The following is an 18,762-nucleotide window of genomic DNA, read 5'->3' on the forward strand; positions in this document are numbered from 1 at the left end:
GCAGAAAATAGAACTGGCCTTACGAGTGGGTCAGTTGCTGTCACTCACAGCTCTAGGTAGTTTCGCTACTTGAGGTGCACAGTTTCTCGCACTGGGGCCGATTCCTCGCCTTGCCATACCAGATCCTTTATTACCCACACGATGGACTAATCTATGACTTGCAGACATCAGCGAAAGCAGCATCAAGGGTAAGGACACATTCCGGCTACTCCTGGAGTAGCCAGAATGTGTGAACATAATCACTGGGATTCGATATCTTTGATTCCTAATCACTAGAAATCTGCTTTCTTCACATCGTTTGTTTAAGGGTTTAACTCCTTCCTCTTGGTGTTTGTTGTGTAAACCGATACCACTGAACCTTGTTTCGTACCGAGTTAAATCCCGAGAATACGCATTCGAGGGATTTGACGAGGTACGAAACAAGGTTCAGCGGTATCGGGTTACACAGCAAACACTAAGACGAAGGTGTTAAGGTCTATTCTCCCCCATAAACAACCGAAGAAAATGTGGTAAAAACTGCATATTTCATACTGCCGTTCTGTTTTACTCCCTCCACAGAGGTCATGCATTTTAGACCAGTCAACGGCAAGCTTAGGCCATAGCAGCTGACCTAGATACATCAAAGCTGCGTATGTATGACGTCGTGTCTTACTGTTGTATTACGTGTTGTATTATTGCTGTATTGTGGAGAAATGTAAAAATTTACTGTACATGTATTAAGTTGTAATACGGCTGAGCTCAGATTGGAACGTCTTGAAATAAATGTTTCTCTTCAACCTTATGGAGATGTCTATAAGTTGTGTGAAATAACACTTTTACCACTGAAGGAAATTCAGATTGTTAACCATTATACAATTCTGGAAGCAACTCTAACAAACAAACTCAAATTCTTTTATTTGTAGACATAAACAACATGAAATGGTATTACTCGGGGAGGTTAAAATACCGGCCGGTGTGTTGCGTAACACACTCGATGTCGTTTGAAAGGTCATCTCTAATTAATATGTATATTTGCACACAGCCCGTAAATAGCAACGGGGTAGAATAACTTTCCAACAGAATAATCGTGTTAGGTAAGAGAGTGTTAGAGAGTGCACGGATATGTCGGATGCAGTAAAGTATAGGAGGCACAGTATCATTGTCTCCAAAAATTCTCCTGTGCATTTATTTGCCTTAGATAGGTCATAAACCTGCCCCACGATATACAGTACGCAATGATGTCACATTATAAAAAAGACTACAGCATTAAGAACAAAACCAGAGCAGGGAAGACAGAGTGGTAAATGGCAAAAGGTGACTTCCATGACGTTCCAGTGATGTACGGCATCAAGACAAATCTGCCACATGAGGATATCGACGTGGAAAAGAGTATACTTGAAATGACGTAAACCCCTAAATAAAAAAAAACATAACATAAGGCTCAAATCACTGCGAAAAACAAATTTTCGGTATGTTTTTAAAATTTATTTTGTTATACCTGTGTGCTTTGCAATACTTGCAACATGGTTTCGTTCGTGCAGACCTTGTGTTAGTAGCCTGTTGTGTATCACTCTTCACACTGTGCAGGGACGTTGTCAGGAATTACCGATATTGAGTGCATGAATCCTCTTGTGGCTGTTGGTGTTTTCATTAAGCGCAGTATAATAGACGTCACTACTCCAGTATTTAAGCTTAGAATATCGACTGTCTTCCCTGTATCGCTGAACACTGATGACTGTTCATAACTTTACCAGCTTTATTTACTATTTATATATTATCTGTTACATACTCCTTGAGAACTGGTTTCTACCGTTGTTTTGGAATGGACCTAGTTGAATGATCTGTATTGGAGGATCGAGACTATATTTTAAGAAGGTTGATCCGTCATTAGTTCCCTAATATTCATGGTGGTGTGAGTGCCTTTAAATTATGTGAGTTGACCTGAGTGTGTTAATCAGTATCTCTTGTGGTGTTGGTGTTTGTTTGCTGTGGTGATTGATGGATCTCTAGCATCTGGATACTGTTTCTTGTGTTAGTACACGAATGTTCCTGCCTAATCGTTTTTAAATTTTGAGTACTGTTTTTTTTTTGTTCTTGGTTATATATTGTCAGGGCCTATCGTTCTTTACTTTTTGAATACACTTTCCTGGGTTGATATCATGGGTTGATATCGTGGTTGACAGAGTTGATTGAAATTAGACATAGTAAATTTTCCTTATTTGGACAGAAATATATCGATGAGTCCTGCATATGGCGTGAACATATCTCGCCTTTTAGCATTTGTTAGATCCTGTGTGTTGTGTGATTACAATCAACGGCACAAGTTATTTCCACAAAAACGAGTGTGTTAAGGTTATTCCATCAATCGCCTTCACTTTAAGTTTCTTATATCGCCACGTTGAATGTATGGAGAGTTGCAGTCAAGGCGCAAGTGAGATACATATTTTATCATCGATAATTTATTCACTAGGATGATACACGATTTGAATTCTGATTTCACTCATTCGCCTAGAACATACCCGTATATACTTTCTTAGTTCTTCGGTGGTTTGTGTTATGCGTCGTTTTGGGAGTTGGCCTTGCGATTATTGCTCTAGTACGCCCTTATTGCTTCGCGGCAGGTTTACAAATGTCTGATTCTAGGCACAGATTAGTTTCTGAAAATCCTTTTGTGTCAAAAATATTAGCAGTGCCAACAGGTTTATTGATTTTTAGTAGTCTTTGTGGCGTCGGTGTCTAAATGCTGTCAGTGTGTTGTCTCCGTATCTGATTTGTCGTTTTTAATCTCTGAATAATCGTTTGTTAGTTTCTGAATACCCTTTCTTGTGTTCATGTATGGATGTAGTCAGGATTCATCATTATTTATATTTTAAATACTCAGTCTTGTGTTGATGTACGTTCCCAGGGATGATCGTTCTCCAGTAAGGAATATTCCGTCTTTTGTGCAGGACTGCCCGAATATTATAAATGTTGACCACTCGTTATAGTTTCTGAGTACTCCCTGTTAATGCTGTTGTAAACGTCGCCGAACTGTGCACTTTACCTACAGGGTTGGTTATGGTTATGGCTATATGGTTATAGCGGTTAAGTACTACTACCACCACGATATGGTTTGGTTACTGCCAATATGCAACTCGTTGAACCCAACCATTCATTCATTTCAAGTGCTACTACTCTGTGTTGGCGAAAAGACGAGGACATGATCTAAAATATTACCAGCATCATGGTTTCAATGAAATGTACATCATCTCTTTTTGGTCAGCGCTTAGCCAAATATTGCACTACCTTATTGCTTCTGTAGAAGTGTTTCGCTAAAACAGGGGCATCTTCTCAGCGGTCTTTCGGCCCTTTAAGCGGCCATCAAGGAATCAGCATCCATAAATTCATGAACTGTCATATGTCCATCAATCAATGCATACAGCAATGGGAAGAACTGCAAAAAATATCTCTTTCTGTGGTTTCCATGACTGCCAGCACTGCCTCTTTGGAAGATTCTGCCAGTAAGTGACTTAATTCCATTGTGCTATTAAGTTCTAATCTACCCGAGCCCAACCTAGCCTTCTAGTTATCCAAGGCGATCAGGCGGAAATTTTCAATTTTTCCGCCGCTTGCGCCCGGCCCCTTAAGGAAGCTGACTAGCTGGGGGCCACAGAGACGTTAGGACATATTCCGTACGCAGCACTGTGTAGACAGAAGGACGGTGCGAGGTGGTAATTTCGCAGATGACGAGTTTGAGAGTGGGCCTCGGGTTGTACCTGTCGTCACTGTTACTGAGAGGTTCCGCATGGTGGAGAGTCTGACACTGTGCCGACTCTTCCCAAGTACCTACCTCTTCTAGACACTTATACCCGTGCCCATTAAGCTTCCCAAAGGAAGGTAAGTACTTTAACTACTGCTTGTTGTGAATGATATCGTATTCCATCACAACGCAATGCCAAGTCGGTCAAATACTCACACTTGTTCACATCCAGGGATGTTTCAAGAAGTGGATGCAATGTTGGATAAAAAATGTCGTCTATTTTACGGATGTCGGCTTCGGTTATGCACTCCACCTATTCTACCGGTCAAAAGCATGGCACTGGGATAACAATGCCAGTCCTCTTGAAAATATATGTAAAAAATGTATAGCAATGTTTGCGCGCAATTCTATAGATTAATCGAAAAATGAAATGATATGAAGCATAAAGTAAAAGTGACAATATAATGGTATGACTGGCATAAGAAAACATAGCATAAGGATGGCTTGTTTTCGAAAAAAATACCGATAAGATGGAAATGGAAGAAGTGCTTCTCATACGCCCTGTACAAGGCGCTTATCGTTTGAAAAGCATTAATACAATGAAGTCAAGAAACAAACGCACACGTACAATCACAGCCAAAGACGATAACGAAGATTAGGGCATTGATTCAAATATCTACCGTTTCGACAGTTTTACCCAGGCTCTAACATGCTGTCATAGTAAAACACGAAAAAAGGAAAGCAAAATATTCCGTTTTTTTTATTCGTTTGCCCTGTTCAAAGTTGGAAGAATGTAAGAAACTAACTTTATATGTAATTTGTTATTCATTGTATGTCTGTCAAGAAAGCTTGGCGTTTTCTGTAATTTTGACGAGTGTCGATGGCACGCCCTTATTGGCCCTGCTACCGAAAAAGACCCAATTAGTAAACAAGTGTAATGAGATAAGATTAATGCTGTTGAAGAAGAATAATTAATATTTTGTAAGCTTATGTTTGTACCCATCTCATATAATTATTGAAAATTAATGACTGGCATCGCAGAAATAACAGTTGTAAATATATCAGTTCGGCAACGAGCTTATGGTTTACATATAGAAATATTAAGAATTATAATGTTGATACATTTCATGAACTTCTTTCCCTGACGTCATGACACCATCATTTGCGTAGTCTTACGTGGAAGATATCAGCTTCTTTTTGTTGGTATATGTGTGACCCTTTTAGAACACAAAGATGGAATAATCTTAATGTCGTGTAGTGTTGTCCTAAGTATCTAAAACTATTAGAGATTTTCCTTGATCATCATGCAATTTTGACATACATGCGCAGTGTTACATGAGTTTGCTTTTAATTTTGCGTTTCTTGTACATTCACAGGGCTTTTGCCGGTATTTCTAGTGCTGAAGAAGAGCATTATTGCTGAAATTCAAGCAACTGTCCTTACATCGTGGATGATCCACTGCTACCTGTTCTTCCAGAATATAAAAGGCGTCTGCAGTGTTCCATCTAGCTTGGTGTTTGTTATCCAACCCGATGAAAATGGTGTTCGAAGTGTTCTGTAATATGTGTAGTAAGGAAGGATTTAAGGAGTGTCTTGGACGTGTCCGAAATTCCAGACACACTGTTCTCTTTTTGGTCTTCCTGTCCCTGCTTATCGATAATCTTCTACTGACAACCGTTGGTAAGTTCACGATATCAACCGATGGAACATGGAGACACATGCATCATGTTATGACAAATGAGACATACCACATTCCTAACAGACTGTAAAGTGCTTTGATACACACAACGGGCATTAACACTTAACATTCTTCTAAGAGAACCGAACACCATGTAACAAAAAAACCCCTAGAATGTAATGGTTTAAAGTACATATCTGTCTATTTTGATGTGAAAAGCACTCCCTGGCCAAACCAACTGAAGCGGTGTTGGCGGCCTAGCCGATTGCCACCTCACCAACAAGTTCATAAATCATATGTAGTACGTCTGTGGATTTAAGTCAGAAGATTTGTTTGGCATCTGGCGCATGGAGGTGGTTTACTTCGGTAACTTCACTTCCATCCTTATATAGGATCATCTCCGCCTTCATACAGGCTAAAAATTGTTGAGTAAGCCATGTAAATGTACATATATCTTGAAATACACTGTTTAACTGCAGTTGCAGTTCAGGACTCGAACCACAAGAAATCGTTATAAAAACCTTTTAAAACAAATTTCAACGAATATATTAATTTTAGTGAATAGAAGTGTTTACTCTGATCAATACAAGGCGACATTTATTAAATTTAGTTTGTATGTACTTGTTTTCAGTTCCCATAATTCCGGATTATCTCTTTGGAATCGACCAGAAAGAAGTCAAAGAGACTATAAAATCAATGAACCGGACACTGATATGTTTGAAAAATAGAACTAGTGGTCAACATCATCTTTTTCCTCATGAAAACAGCACCTTGACTTTAACACAGGAGTTACTGTCAAAGTCTATTCCGTTGGATATCATCAGTGAAAACAGCAAAGTTGGATGGTTATTCTCTTCCAGAGCGCTTGTGCAGATTGTAACAAACCCTTTCATTGGACCGTTGTCTAACAGGTAAGAGAGACAAATCTAAGAAACAATTTTATCAATGGATAGACTATAACGACATAAAATATATTTCAGAATTATGGTCTTTGTGCTCCATTCTTCTATATATGCGATTTGCCTTTCTTTGGTTAAGGGATTTATTTATGGCTGTGTTCAAAATAATGCATGGATCATTTTAAGAAGCTGACTTATTTTCCTCCAGCCACATTATAAGACAACCCTTTTGGCAATGCAGCAACAGTGATATATTGTTGAATTATCATTGCCACGAAGCGTTTGACGTAATATGAAATGAAAACTAAAAATGATAAACTTAGTACTGATGATAGTGACATTCTTCAAATGCTCTCAAGAAAAAAATCCCCTGCCCAACGCTGCAGCCATTTATTTCTATATCCTTTCTTCTATGACGGTCACCGAGTTCACTCTGTGATGTCGTCAAATGCACATAGATACCTAGAGGGAAAATCCGAGGAAAGCGCCTTGAGTCTATGCGTCGAAACAGATATTCGTATCCCAGGCGCCAACCAAGATTTACGTTCCAGGTGTACGATATCTAGAAAAGACAAGTGAATAACATACATTGGTTGTGAAGAATGCTATAAGCATAGGTCATTTGTAAAGCGACGGTGGCCATGTTGGTTTCCTATTTTGAGCTTCACTTTGATCAAACATGATAATATTTCCAACTGTCTACAATGGTAACGTGTGTTGGAATGAATGTATACACGTCAAGATATATAGTCACCAGACAAAGTTCTTTGGTTTGATGTTGAGAATATCGACTTCCCTGTGGTGATCATGGGAAACTAATGACTCCTTGCCTCTTACATGCTATACCAGCTTTATTTAAAGGCGGTGTATAATTTCTTACATATTCCTTGAGGAACTGGTGTTTTAGGTTGTTCTGGAAATGGATCTTGCGATTATCGACGTGTAACGCCACTTTATAGTGTACTCCTCCTATGCGAATGTCGAAAACTCCATAATTGCGTTATGCTTTAGATTTATGTAGTTACATGTAGTGTTGGAGCCAAACCATTCCAAAAATGTAGCTTGACGGCTCTCAAAAGTAGGTTAGAAAGATTCTCCTTACATGTATGCTAATTTGTATATGTGTGCTATATTATGTGTTGCATTTGAATATGGTTGTCTTTTTCACTTATTTGTGCCTTCTACTTGAATTAACTTCTCTATATTTCTTTGTTTCTGATTCTGAAATTTCTCAAGGAAACTGCGCAAGATTTTCTCTATAATCATGAACATATTTACAGGTTAAGAGAAGTGACCACGAACTGGACTGAATCTACCATGATAAATCATATATAGCTAAACGCCAGTTAACTTATCAGATATCCTTGGACACGGTCGTATCTTGGTAAATACTTATCATAATATTGAATTTTGGTTTCGTCAAGAATGATAAGAAGTAGTTATATTTCTATACAAAGATTATCGTGCGGCTCCAAAGGTTACCGTTTCTCCAAACGTTACTGTTTCTCCAAAGGTTACCGTTTCGTTTAAGACATGAGCTTGCTCTTATTCCACCATATAAATCACATTTAAAGGTTAATAATTTTTGCCTTTCTTCTTTTTTCCTTCATCTGCTTTTCTGTTGTTTAGTTTTAATTTTTCTTTAATTATATCACAGCTGCTAAAGAGATTATTTGCATTTCATTTGATATTTCAAAGATGTAATAAGAAAACAATTAATCATCATTGCTAAAGGTTCTGTTAAAAACTTTAACGCTGTTAAGTGGATGTTCAGTTGCTATGGCAAGTCGGTTAATAACTTTAGTTGACTTTGCAGAAAAAATATGTGTTTTTCTTTTAGCTCCGGAGTAGACAAAGTTTGTTGAATAGTTATCAGACAGGCGAAAGTCTCTAAACGTTTTGTAGCCGTTGAAAAATAGTTGAAGAGAAATTATGTGTGGCTCGCTTGTCAATCACATGTGAAATTGGTGCAGAGGTGGACGGCAAAGCACCTGTGCGGGGTCAGAATGCGCAAATAATTCAATTTCACGGCAAGCGAACTGACAATGAAATAGCCTTGGGATGGAGAGCTGTGTTATCTGTCAGTTCCAGCTCAGTGCTGCTGTCGCATTAGAACGGCCAGTCTCCGCGCAGTGGTGTCCAGACAGCTATTAAAGGAAGCCTTTTGTCGGTTATAAAGTCTTAGAAGTGCATGAATGGGGCTGACCCGTGCTTCCCCAAGAACACAGCGTATCGGGTAATAAATGATCAATGTTCAATCGCGCCCTGCAAATCCTGTTAGAAAGGAAGTAACTTCAACATACTCTATTATATCCGCTGGTGTGGAAGTTCATAGGCTCGTTACATTAGGCGACACATAATAAGGTGGTTTAGAGAGTTTTATGAATGGACAGAATCTTCAACTAGAATTGTATAACTCATGTAGTATTACATGAACAAGAGAAGGGATTCTATATTACACATATACATGTAGTTAATAACTGCTTAATCCGTCTGATCAGTGAGAGATGATGACTTAACAACAAGGCGTGGAGGTCCTCGCGAGGTACAATTGCAAACTGTTGCACGAAGTTCCATTTTATTCTTCACGCTGATTATTCTGGAATTGAAAGCACCATGTCTTTAGGAGATGTATAAATTTCTGCTATCTATAAGTTACTGCTTTTTATAAGTTACTGCTATCTATAAGTTAGTGCTACCTAAGCATTTACTTGAATATTGAGAGGCAAACAGGATTTCACTGATTTTGTATAACAGTTTGCCAACTATTACACTGTAGTCGTTGCTATGATTTTGGTCTCCATGCTCTAGTCTTTTGTGTTAAAAGACAAATGTGCTTAAATAATTTCCCACATTCTTCATATACTTTCTAAGTTCTTTGGTGGTTTGTATTTTACGTCGTTTTGGGAATTGGCATTTCGATTGTTGACCTGGAACGTCCTTATTGGTTGACGGATGGTATGCGAATGTCTGTTTCGACGCATAGATTACATAAAAGTACTTTAAAAGGTGCATATATTCATCTGTTGACTTACACGTATATGATAATTATACAACATAAAAATAGAACAAAATCATAATTTCAGGGGTATAAGACACGGTTCCCTAATATCCCTTCGTAAAACATCTGGGGCCGATTCCATAAATTTGAACTTGATTATTATGCAAAGTTTACATTTTAAATATAGTTCAAATTGGGATTGGTTTGTCCTAACATAAGATTTTTTACATATTTAAACTTTTTTTACATTAAAAGTCCAAAAAAAAATCAATATAAATCAACTTTCAAATTTTGACACAAGTCAAAACTTTCTTCTGTGAATTAGGTCCAGTAGCTACATCGTCGTTTGCCTCACTTCTACTTTAAAAGGTTGGTCTTTTTTACGGTTTGTTTTCAGAGTGGGTTACTCTATCCTAATGCTATCCGGGTGCCTCATCATCTTATTGTCGTCCATAAGTAAGTTCATACGTTTATAGGTTATCTAGTCCTAGTTTGTTGGCTTCCTCTCAGGCCGTACGTGGGAAGGTCTGCCAGCAGCCTGCTGATGGTCTTGGGTTTCCACTGGGCTCCGCCCGGTTTCCCCCCACCTAAATGCTGGCCGCCGTCGTATAAGTGGAATATTCATGAGTACGACGTAAAACACCAATCAAAAAAATAAATCAATAGTGTTTGTCTTTTAGACACTTTAGGTCAACTCTTTGTCATATGTACTGTTATGTAGAAACACACACAGATGACCAAAGAAAAATGAAGTTTATTTAGCATCTATACATATTTTTTTCGTATGAAACACCCATGCATAATTTACGGTTACTTTATTTATTTATACTTGCACAGTTTATGAGTCCTCGAGTGTTTATCAAAAAAAAAAAACTATGAACAAGTTTTGATAAGATAATATTAAGACCTTATTATCTGTCAAGAACGTACAATGTAGTACCATGCATTTATGATGCATTGAAACGCAGGTAGACGTACAATGGCTTTTTACGCACACATTGCTGTGGGGATGTTAAAAAGTTAGATCATATCTATAACCATGTATTTCCTCTCTCTAAATCTAGTTTTCGCTGTCGGAGAAACGTTCGTACCTCTGCTAATAGCGCGTGCCATCCAAGGCTTTGGCTCAGCCTGTATGGCGGTATCAGGTGGGAATACAGTACCGTTAGTTTTTTTTTTGGTCTTCTTTCAATGCATACTCCTTACGCTCCCGTCGCTCGCTTTACATCTCTTCCACCACTACTAGGCTTGTTTAGATTTAGCTTCACCATTGGTGTCCTAGCGCGGAACTATTTAATCAGGATTCAGCAATAAACTTGTCTCCTTTCCCTCTCATCACCGCGATCCCAGTGACCTCGGCGTTGTTCAGGATTTCTGTACAAAATTTGCTAGTGGCGGCAGTAATGTAAAATGAATGTAGAGAGCGACGTATGCGCTGTAAGGAGTATGGTATCAGTGGTTCACACAGATGAGTTGTACTAGTTCTTGCGGAATGATGTAACGTTTTTATATCCAGATCTTTTCGGTTTCATGTCAGGTTAGCGAGGTGATGTGGGTTGTCACAGACACTACTTCCTCCTTGCGTAAAGCTGATCACCTTTGACTTGTTGGTTTCATTTAGAGTGTTGATATCAATACGATTCTCTCTGTAATACATTTGCGAGATCACAGGCTTCACAAGATTTCAATACATTTTCTCAAAGGCAGAATACCATTACTTAAATATTACTTAGTAACGAACCCAGTAGAGTTTGTTATATTAAGTGCAATCTGTGTGCCGTGTTTACTGTACTAGTATTGGACACGTCTTACATGTGCTAACCGCCATTACCTTTGTTCTACAAACATGTATTGATTATTTTAGGAATGAGCATGATCGCTGAGAAATACCCGGATGATGTAGAAAGAAGTCGAGCAATGGGGATTGCTATGGGAGGCACGGCCGCCGGGACTTTGTGTAAGTTTGTAGGACAAATGGGAATAAGGAAGCCTTTTTTCAAAGTGGTGTTGATGTGAGAAGACGAACTGATCATTTGAACCGGTCAAAATGCCCTTTATATAATGTAATGTTATAGTCTTACTTCAGTGAGGTAACCAAAGAGATTTGCTTTAAAACGGGTTGTCATTTTACTTATAAAGTAATGTTTAAAATACGGTAAATCAGAAATTGCCTAATCCTTGGGAAAAAAATAGCACTGAAAAATCGACAAAGCAGAATTTGACCAGTGATGTCTACATTGTCAGTATCTGTTATGCCCAGATTTCGTTAACAGGGAGAAACTTTGGCAGTTTGGAATTCTATCAGAGGATACATAAAATGCACATGCAAATGTCTATGAATATTCAAGCCTTGAAAAAAATACTTCCAAAAGGAAACCATTAGGCTGACATAATTATTGTGCGAGAATGTTGCATAATTGGCGTAAAGAGATAGTTCCGAGGTTTATGAGTTCAACTGAATAAGAACAGCAAATGCCCAGTTGGTACTTTTCCATTTTAAACATAGGGACATGCATGTATACAGAAAGGAGTATGAATAAATGGGTGCCTCCTTCCAAACTTTTCGTCATTGTATATTATCACATATATGAAACACATGTTAGTCTGTCATCGCATTTAGCAGCCAAATCATTATTGTGTAAAGCTTGATGAATGTTTCTGTTTCCCCAGTGGGTTACCCGTTTGGAAGTATCATGTACACGTTTGTGGGTAAGACGGCCCCATTCCTAATCATCTCCGCGCTGACAGCCACTGAAGCAGGTACGCGCTGTTGCGTGACGTAATCACTACGAAGGACATCCTGTCATAAGTACAATAACATTTTACCACAAAAGCCTGATCATCATTGTGAAGATCATTAATACTCTGTCATGCAGCGTCGACTGATAATTAGGCAGCTTAACGATAAAGAAAATAGTAAAATAAAGAATTTATCAGATCCTTTGATTTGTTTTTTAGAATTTTTCTAACCGACTTAAATGCCGAAAATTATTCTAAAAAAGTAAATCAAACTATTTTCCCGGAAATATGTAATGGTCTTTCATCTAGAATGTGTTACATGTTAGTGTGTTCTTTTCCTCTAAATCCAGCTCCGGCTGGCAAGACTGTGATTTAAGTCAGAAGTTTTGTAGGAACCTGGCAAAAGCCGATGGATTGCTATAGGAGTTCTGGTTTGCTCTACCTACCTGTCCAGGCTGGTGAATAATTCTTGAGTGTAACGATAAACATCATTCAACTCTAATCAATCAACTGGTGAATCAAAATGCTATGTGTATGGCATTTCCAGTTCGATATTTTCCCAGGAAAGCTTTAGTGTTCGTAATACATATTCTCCTGAACTGTACAATTTCCTCTTTTACCTCCAGGTTTGCTGGCCACAGTACTACGCCCCTCTTTCCATGACAAGGTCAATATGCCAGTTTAAAACTCACTCGCCTTTCGAATCTTCGTTAGTTGTCATAAATATTTGTTTAAGGTCAACATATTTAACAATTATAACCTTCATGTGTTATTGCTGAAACATTATAGATATGTTTATTGACCGTTTTCAACATATCACTTGTACATGATAAACACATAATGTGGATGAATAACGTATCACGTAATGATACTTTTTCATTTCCTGTTATAGACGGCAAGAGACGGAAACTCACTTCCGGAACTTCTAAAAGACCCACTAATTTTAATTGCCGCAGGTAAATACCTAAGGTTCTACTGATCAAGTACTTTAAAGAAAAAAGAGAGAAATCTTCAGCTTTGAAGATCAGAAATAATTCATAGCCACTACGTACCGAATCACTGGGTTTAGAGCATGGAACATAGCTGGAAGTGTGTGCCCACTTGGTCATTTTTTGGTTTCACATATACTTTTTAAAAGACGCGTGACACTCATACTAAGACAGACAGGGATACATGTTATTTTATTTTACAGGAATTTGGCTTTTGTCCAAATGAAGTGCTTGGCTAAATGCTGGCACCACTGATTCTTGTTGTAATTCATGTATCTTCACATCTAGTTGCGAATAGTATACGGGTGTCAAACCAGTAGAAAATCCAAATTGCTGATCTAGATAGATGTACCAATGGAATGTTGACAAATATCAAACTGATTTCACTGAACCGTGACCTTCACGTCTTGATTTTGATTTTATTCATACTTTTGCGCGTTCGACATCATGGTGTCGTATGAGGAATGTTGTCCCTTAAAGCAAGTCATTTTTATCTTGTATATTTTTTGGTTCTTTCAGTTGTTTGATATTTTTACCATTCTAGTTTTATTTTTCGGTCAACCTCTCGTTAAATACATTTACGTTGCAGTATTAACAGAAATTTCTCTCCCGTAACACGTTCATGATGCAGCATTATTTATTTGTACACTGTCTTCAACGAACGAAACGACCATACGAGCATCGTCTTGTGCTTATTCACTGTCACCAGGGCCTCACGTGAGAACAGTGAGGACTGGTGGAATCCAACGGGACAGTATCATGATGGAGACTAACAATTCTTGTTCTTTTGTACACGCGTCATATACTGTATAGCTGAGCCCGTGGACGAATGTTCTGCCGTAATATTGAGCTCCCTTAACTTACACTGTGATTGATAAGTGCTCTGGCTTGTGTCCTGTAGGGTCGATCATGTTCAGCACCATGTCCATGGCTGTACTGGAGCCGACGGTTCCAATCTGGGTGATGGATACCATGAACATAGAGAAATGGCAGCTGGGTAAGCTTACCGATTTGTGAACATTACTAAGCCACGTGTTGTAATTCATCAAAAGACAAGAACACAATACAAGGTGGCGAGTAATACTCATGTGAAGATTGTTTCGAACTCAATTTAATTAATAGGGAAAGTGAAAACAGCACGGATCTTGAACGCCTATATATACCCATACTGTCACAACCACAGTTGATGCGTTATTAGTTATTTGCATTAAAGATGATAAGTATTTGAAGATGACATTTACACATATATACATATAATTGCAAGGGATCCCATATAGCAACACTGGTTTTGAAAGTTTCAAGTGTATAAGATACCTGATCCTGTCAAATGTTATTAAGGTTCCTTTGCCATTCCAGGTTTGATATTCTTACCAGACAGCATTGGGTATCTTATTGGGACGAACATGTTTGGAGTTATAGCCCAGAAAATAGGCCGGTATGTGCTTTTTGGCCTATATTACATGCATGAAATACAAAGTCAAACTGGACTGGACGTTTTACATATCATTATACATTGAGTGTCTTACACATGTGAATGCATTACATATACCATACTCTTTGATGTTGTTTAGATGTTGTGGTTTTGAATAAATCGTCATTTCACCAGTTTAAGGAAAATTCTAATTCTATAAATATAACAAAGAAATACATGCACATGTAATAACATTTTCTTGTATACGCCGTAACATTTATAGGAAGACATTTATTTCCCTGTTCACAGTGTGTTTCAAAAAAAATTTTTGTTTGTTTTCCAGATGGATTTGTGCAATATCATGTCTGATTATGATCGCATTTTGCTTGGTTTGCGTGAGTATATATCTTTCCCAATATCTGATTATCTCCTTCATATAACTCAGCATGGTATGCATGTATGTCGTGTTGAATGACATCACCAAGTTTGTATCTGACCAGGTGTTAGTAATGCTCAACTGAGACGCTTGTTTGAGTACGCACTATTATTTCAATTTGCGCGTTTTGCAAACAAAAACAAAGGGGTTCTGGAATGATATCACTGAATAATATCACATGACTTAAAGCTGCACCATATTCAGGAAAGCCGCACCCTATTCGGGAAAGCTGTACCCTATTTGGGAAACCTGCACCCTCGGGTGTAGCAAAATGATTTCAGGTAGGCCTACTTATATAACGACACATTTATTTGAATGACATATGGTTTTATGTCAAATAAAAATAAAATCCTTATTAAGGTTTTCTTACCGCGTATTGTGTTTTCCAATTCACAGATTCCTTTTGCCTTGAACCTTACTCATCTCATTCTGCCACATTTCGGGCTTGGTCTTGGACTCGGTAAGGAAACAAAAGCATGCGTCATAGTCATTACTTCTCTACAATATCTAATATGACTTTTTAGTCTAATAGATTATCCCAGCATATAGTCCTTAATCTTCTAATACTGCAGAACGTGCGAAAGGTCTTCGGCAAACCCGCGGATGATCGTGGGTTTCCCCCGGGCTCTGTTCGGTTTCCTCCCACTATAATGCTGGCCGCCGTCAAATGAGTGAAATATACGGCATAAAACACCAGTCAAATAAATGAATAAATCTAATACTGCAATATCATGACAACATGGTAAAGTAAGAAATGATCATTGAAACGAATCCCGTAACTGCTGTAGAGCTTGAACTAGCTTATCAACAGTGGTTTAGCAATTAGCGATATTCAGACATTTCACAAGCACCAATTAACGTACCGGTATATTTATCTGTTTACTCTACATTTTAAGTTGAATTATTAACTTCATCTTATGTACATGTGGCTAAGTGAATTTACTGAGAAAAAAACAATGTTGCATTCTCCGCACTGTTATACCGGCTCGTACCAGTATGTTGATTGCATTTTACTCGCAGGTATCATTGACGCCGCCATTATGCCCCACCTGGCCCTATTGGTTGACACACGTCATGTGTCAGTCTACGGAAGTGTCTACGCGATTTCTCAGCTAGGCGTCTGCTTGGGATACGCTCTTGGTAGGAACTTTGACACCACAGTCCGTGTTTTAATTACAAAACTACATACATGTTAATAAAACAAGTAATTTTACCGTGGTGTGTACGCTATTTCTTAACTCGGCGTACTTGTACTTTGGATACGCTCTTGGTAGGATATACTGAGCTACAAACCACATGTTAATTACAAAACCACATACAGGCTAACAAGAACAAATAACTGAATAGTTGTGAGAATATACAGCCCTTATCGAGTATGCAGAAAGAGTTTTTTCCCAGCTTCTGCATGTTGGCATTCTTCACACGTTTTCGCTGGTTGAAACATGTTAAACAGGGCAGATTAGGTTACCATTGCTTAATAAATGTCTTAAGATGTATGCTTTAATAAGGCAGAATTGGAATTTTTGCCCCTTGTTTGGATTCTGTTCTTGTTGACTCTAAGAGCGCTTTACGTCGGGAGGTTTGTAATGTTCTCGATAATGAGCGGCAATTTCCTTCGGGGCTCTGTCGAGGTTCCACAAGACGACCTCTGCCATGAAGACAATTCTTCAGTCTATTTTTCATCATAAATGAAATAAAGATATACATCATCTTAACCGTAACCTTTTCAGGTCCCTCTATAGGTGGTCAGGTGGTCAAAAAGATTGGATTCCCATGGTATGTATATACTATCGATGGCTCTAAAACTAATGTGTTTGCAGTAGGTTGTCCTTATATAGCTGTGTACAGGTATACAGACGTGAGCAGTTCACTAAGTGAAGTAAAATGACAAGAGGACAGATTTCACTGATTACGTGTGATGATTTGTCAACTTTTTATATAATTGTAACACTTTCTATATACTTGTAACACTTTCTATGTACTTGTAACACTTTAATTATGTTACCTTTTTCATATTCACAAAATTACGCGTAATATAGGCAATCAGTATAAAGCAGGTTCTTAATCATCTTATCGCTTCCATGTAAAGCTTGTCTAATATTATAAAAGTGGTTAATTCAAGAAGACAAAAATAATATTAATGAATGCTAGGTTTACATATGCTTTGGTCAACCAAAAACGCAACCTGAAATTTACCTGCTTCCTGGTTTGATGCTAGGATACCTCCCAGAGGTGTAGTTCAGCTGAATATGGGCCTTTTTGTTGTGGTCGGCAAAAAGGTATGACAAGTGTGAACATGAGAAAGACAATAAGCTTTGTCATATACAAGAGCCTTTGGAAACAAAAACAAACTAACTGGCACTTAACACTTTCACCTTTGCATGTAAAGTAATCATATTGTCCTGCTGGGTCCTAGGTTGATGCGCGGAATGGCCATCCTGAACGTCGTATACAGTCCGCTCTGTTGCTTCCTGAGGCCAACCCATCAAACCGACGAGACCTCGGTAAGCAACGAATATATGTCTTTCTTTGTTGATTCATTAAAGTAGATGTGATCCTTTAATTAGAAGCCTATACTACTTATAACACCTAGCAGACCTTATATATAGATGGACAGTAGGACATTTTTCTTTCCAAATGGAAAAGTTTATATTTCTTTGACAGGTTATGACTAGTTATAAATTTGTCATTCCGAAAGAAAACTAAAACGAAAAATAGGGTGAGGATCAGCTTTTCCCAATCTATAGTCGCGGGTTTCAGTGTTAGAATTATCTCTTATTACCTGTTAGTTACCTGTTTAAGATTACTTAAATAATGCTGAAAAAAATTTCGCCTGTATGGACAAAGATGGTTATATGACAGTGTGAGGTCCTTCAAGGTCACTGTAGTGTCTGGTTGCGGAATGGGTTAACTCTTATTACAGAGTGAAACGGCCACAAATGTGTCGTACTGACGGTAAATATTCCCTAGGATAAATCGATGTCAACTGAAGGTTCCTACAAAATAACTAACCTGTTCTTATAGTTGGCCTAACCAAAACTATTCCGTGACAAGATCACAAATTGACAAAAAGGACCGTTTGGTTTGCCGAATCTCACAACAGGGTATTTAATAACAAAGACTATACGGTTGGCGTAAATTTGTACTAGGGAAGATGTAATGGTCGTGTGAACAGCTGTAAAGGTTCCGTACCGTCAATCCGACACATTTGGGGCTGTTTCATTCTGTAACTCTCGCAACACATATGTTGCTGGATGAGAGTTACCTGGACTCTGCAGCTACGTAGTTTCAGTTCAGTTGCATATCTAGTTTACTGTTAGGATTACTTTTGAGCTGTCTTCGTTTAACATGCATGTGCTTAATCCTCCGGACGATTTGACTAAAAGAGTTGTTTAATATGTAGGCCCAAAAGTAAGCTTTCTATAGCACTGCATGGTTACCACATGTGTGACAGCGCAGTTTTATACCCAATTCTTGCCTACATGACGTCAATAGTTTCTCTGTTTTAGGCAATCCTTTCAGAGAATGGTATTCCAAAGTACTTAGACGAGGACAGTCTACGTGACAGCAGTTTCTCATATAACCGTCTACACGAAGAAGACTGAAGCCAGCTTTACGACTCCTCTCAATACTTTTCAATTTAATTTCAACTCCAATTTCATTACATGCGCGATATTATGGTTATTTAAGTCATATGTTTGTCCCACATGGAAATAAACTGAATGCTCATTTGAAACCTCAAAGAAAGGATGTCGAACGAGTTATGATTCAGTGACAAGGGAAGCCTTATTGATATGGTTAGAAATGTTCAAATGTCTCGTGCTCACTTATAGCGCAGCCATTACAAAGACATCTTCTATATGTTATATGATGAGTGTATAGATCTATATA

At 38.2% G+C, this 18,762-nt stretch overlaps 1 protein-coding gene across 1 annotated transcript; it reads left to right on the plus strand.

Moving 5' to 3' along the window:
• Positions 1–5,058: 5,058 nt before the first annotated feature.
• On the plus strand, positions 5,059–18,605 carry LOC135468489 (synaptic vesicular amine transporter-like). The gene is made up of 16 exons (XM_064746772.1): positions 5,059–5,398; positions 6,028–6,307; positions 9,694–9,752; positions 10,361–10,444; positions 11,161–11,253; positions 11,967–12,056; positions 12,662–12,702; positions 12,928–12,991; positions 13,926–14,021; positions 14,381–14,459; positions 14,779–14,830; positions 15,268–15,331; positions 15,892–16,011; positions 16,602–16,647; positions 17,288–17,375; positions 18,381–18,605. Exons 1-16 carry the CDS (start codon positions 5,251–5,253, stop codon positions 18,474–18,476), a joined length of 1,500 nt encoding a protein of 499 aa, XP_064602842.1. The 5' UTR covers positions 5,059–5,250; the 3' UTR covers positions 18,477–18,605.
• The last annotated feature ends 157 nt before the right edge of the window (positions 18,606–18,762 follow it).

The sequence above is a fragment of the Liolophura sinensis genome, chromosome 6, assembly GCF_032854445.1.
Source record: "Liolophura sinensis isolate JHLJ2023 chromosome 6, CUHK_Ljap_v2, whole genome shotgun sequence".
Taxonomy (NCBI): domain Eukaryota; kingdom Metazoa; phylum Mollusca; class Polyplacophora; order Chitonida; family Chitonidae; genus Liolophura; species Liolophura sinensis.

Coding starts and splice junctions, on each gene's coding strand:
- LOC135468489 (XM_064746772.1), top strand. CDS start 5,251: ATGAAAATGGTGTTCGAAGTGTTCTGTAATATGTGTAGTAAGGAAGGA. Junction 12,057..12,661: donor GCTGACAGCCACTGAAGCAG/GTACGCGCTGTT, acceptor TTTTACCTCCAG/GTTTGCTGGCCACAGTACTA. Junction 12,992..13,925: donor ACTAATTTTAATTGCCGCAG/GTAAATACCTAA, acceptor TGTGTCCTGTAG/GGTCGATCATGTTCAGCACC.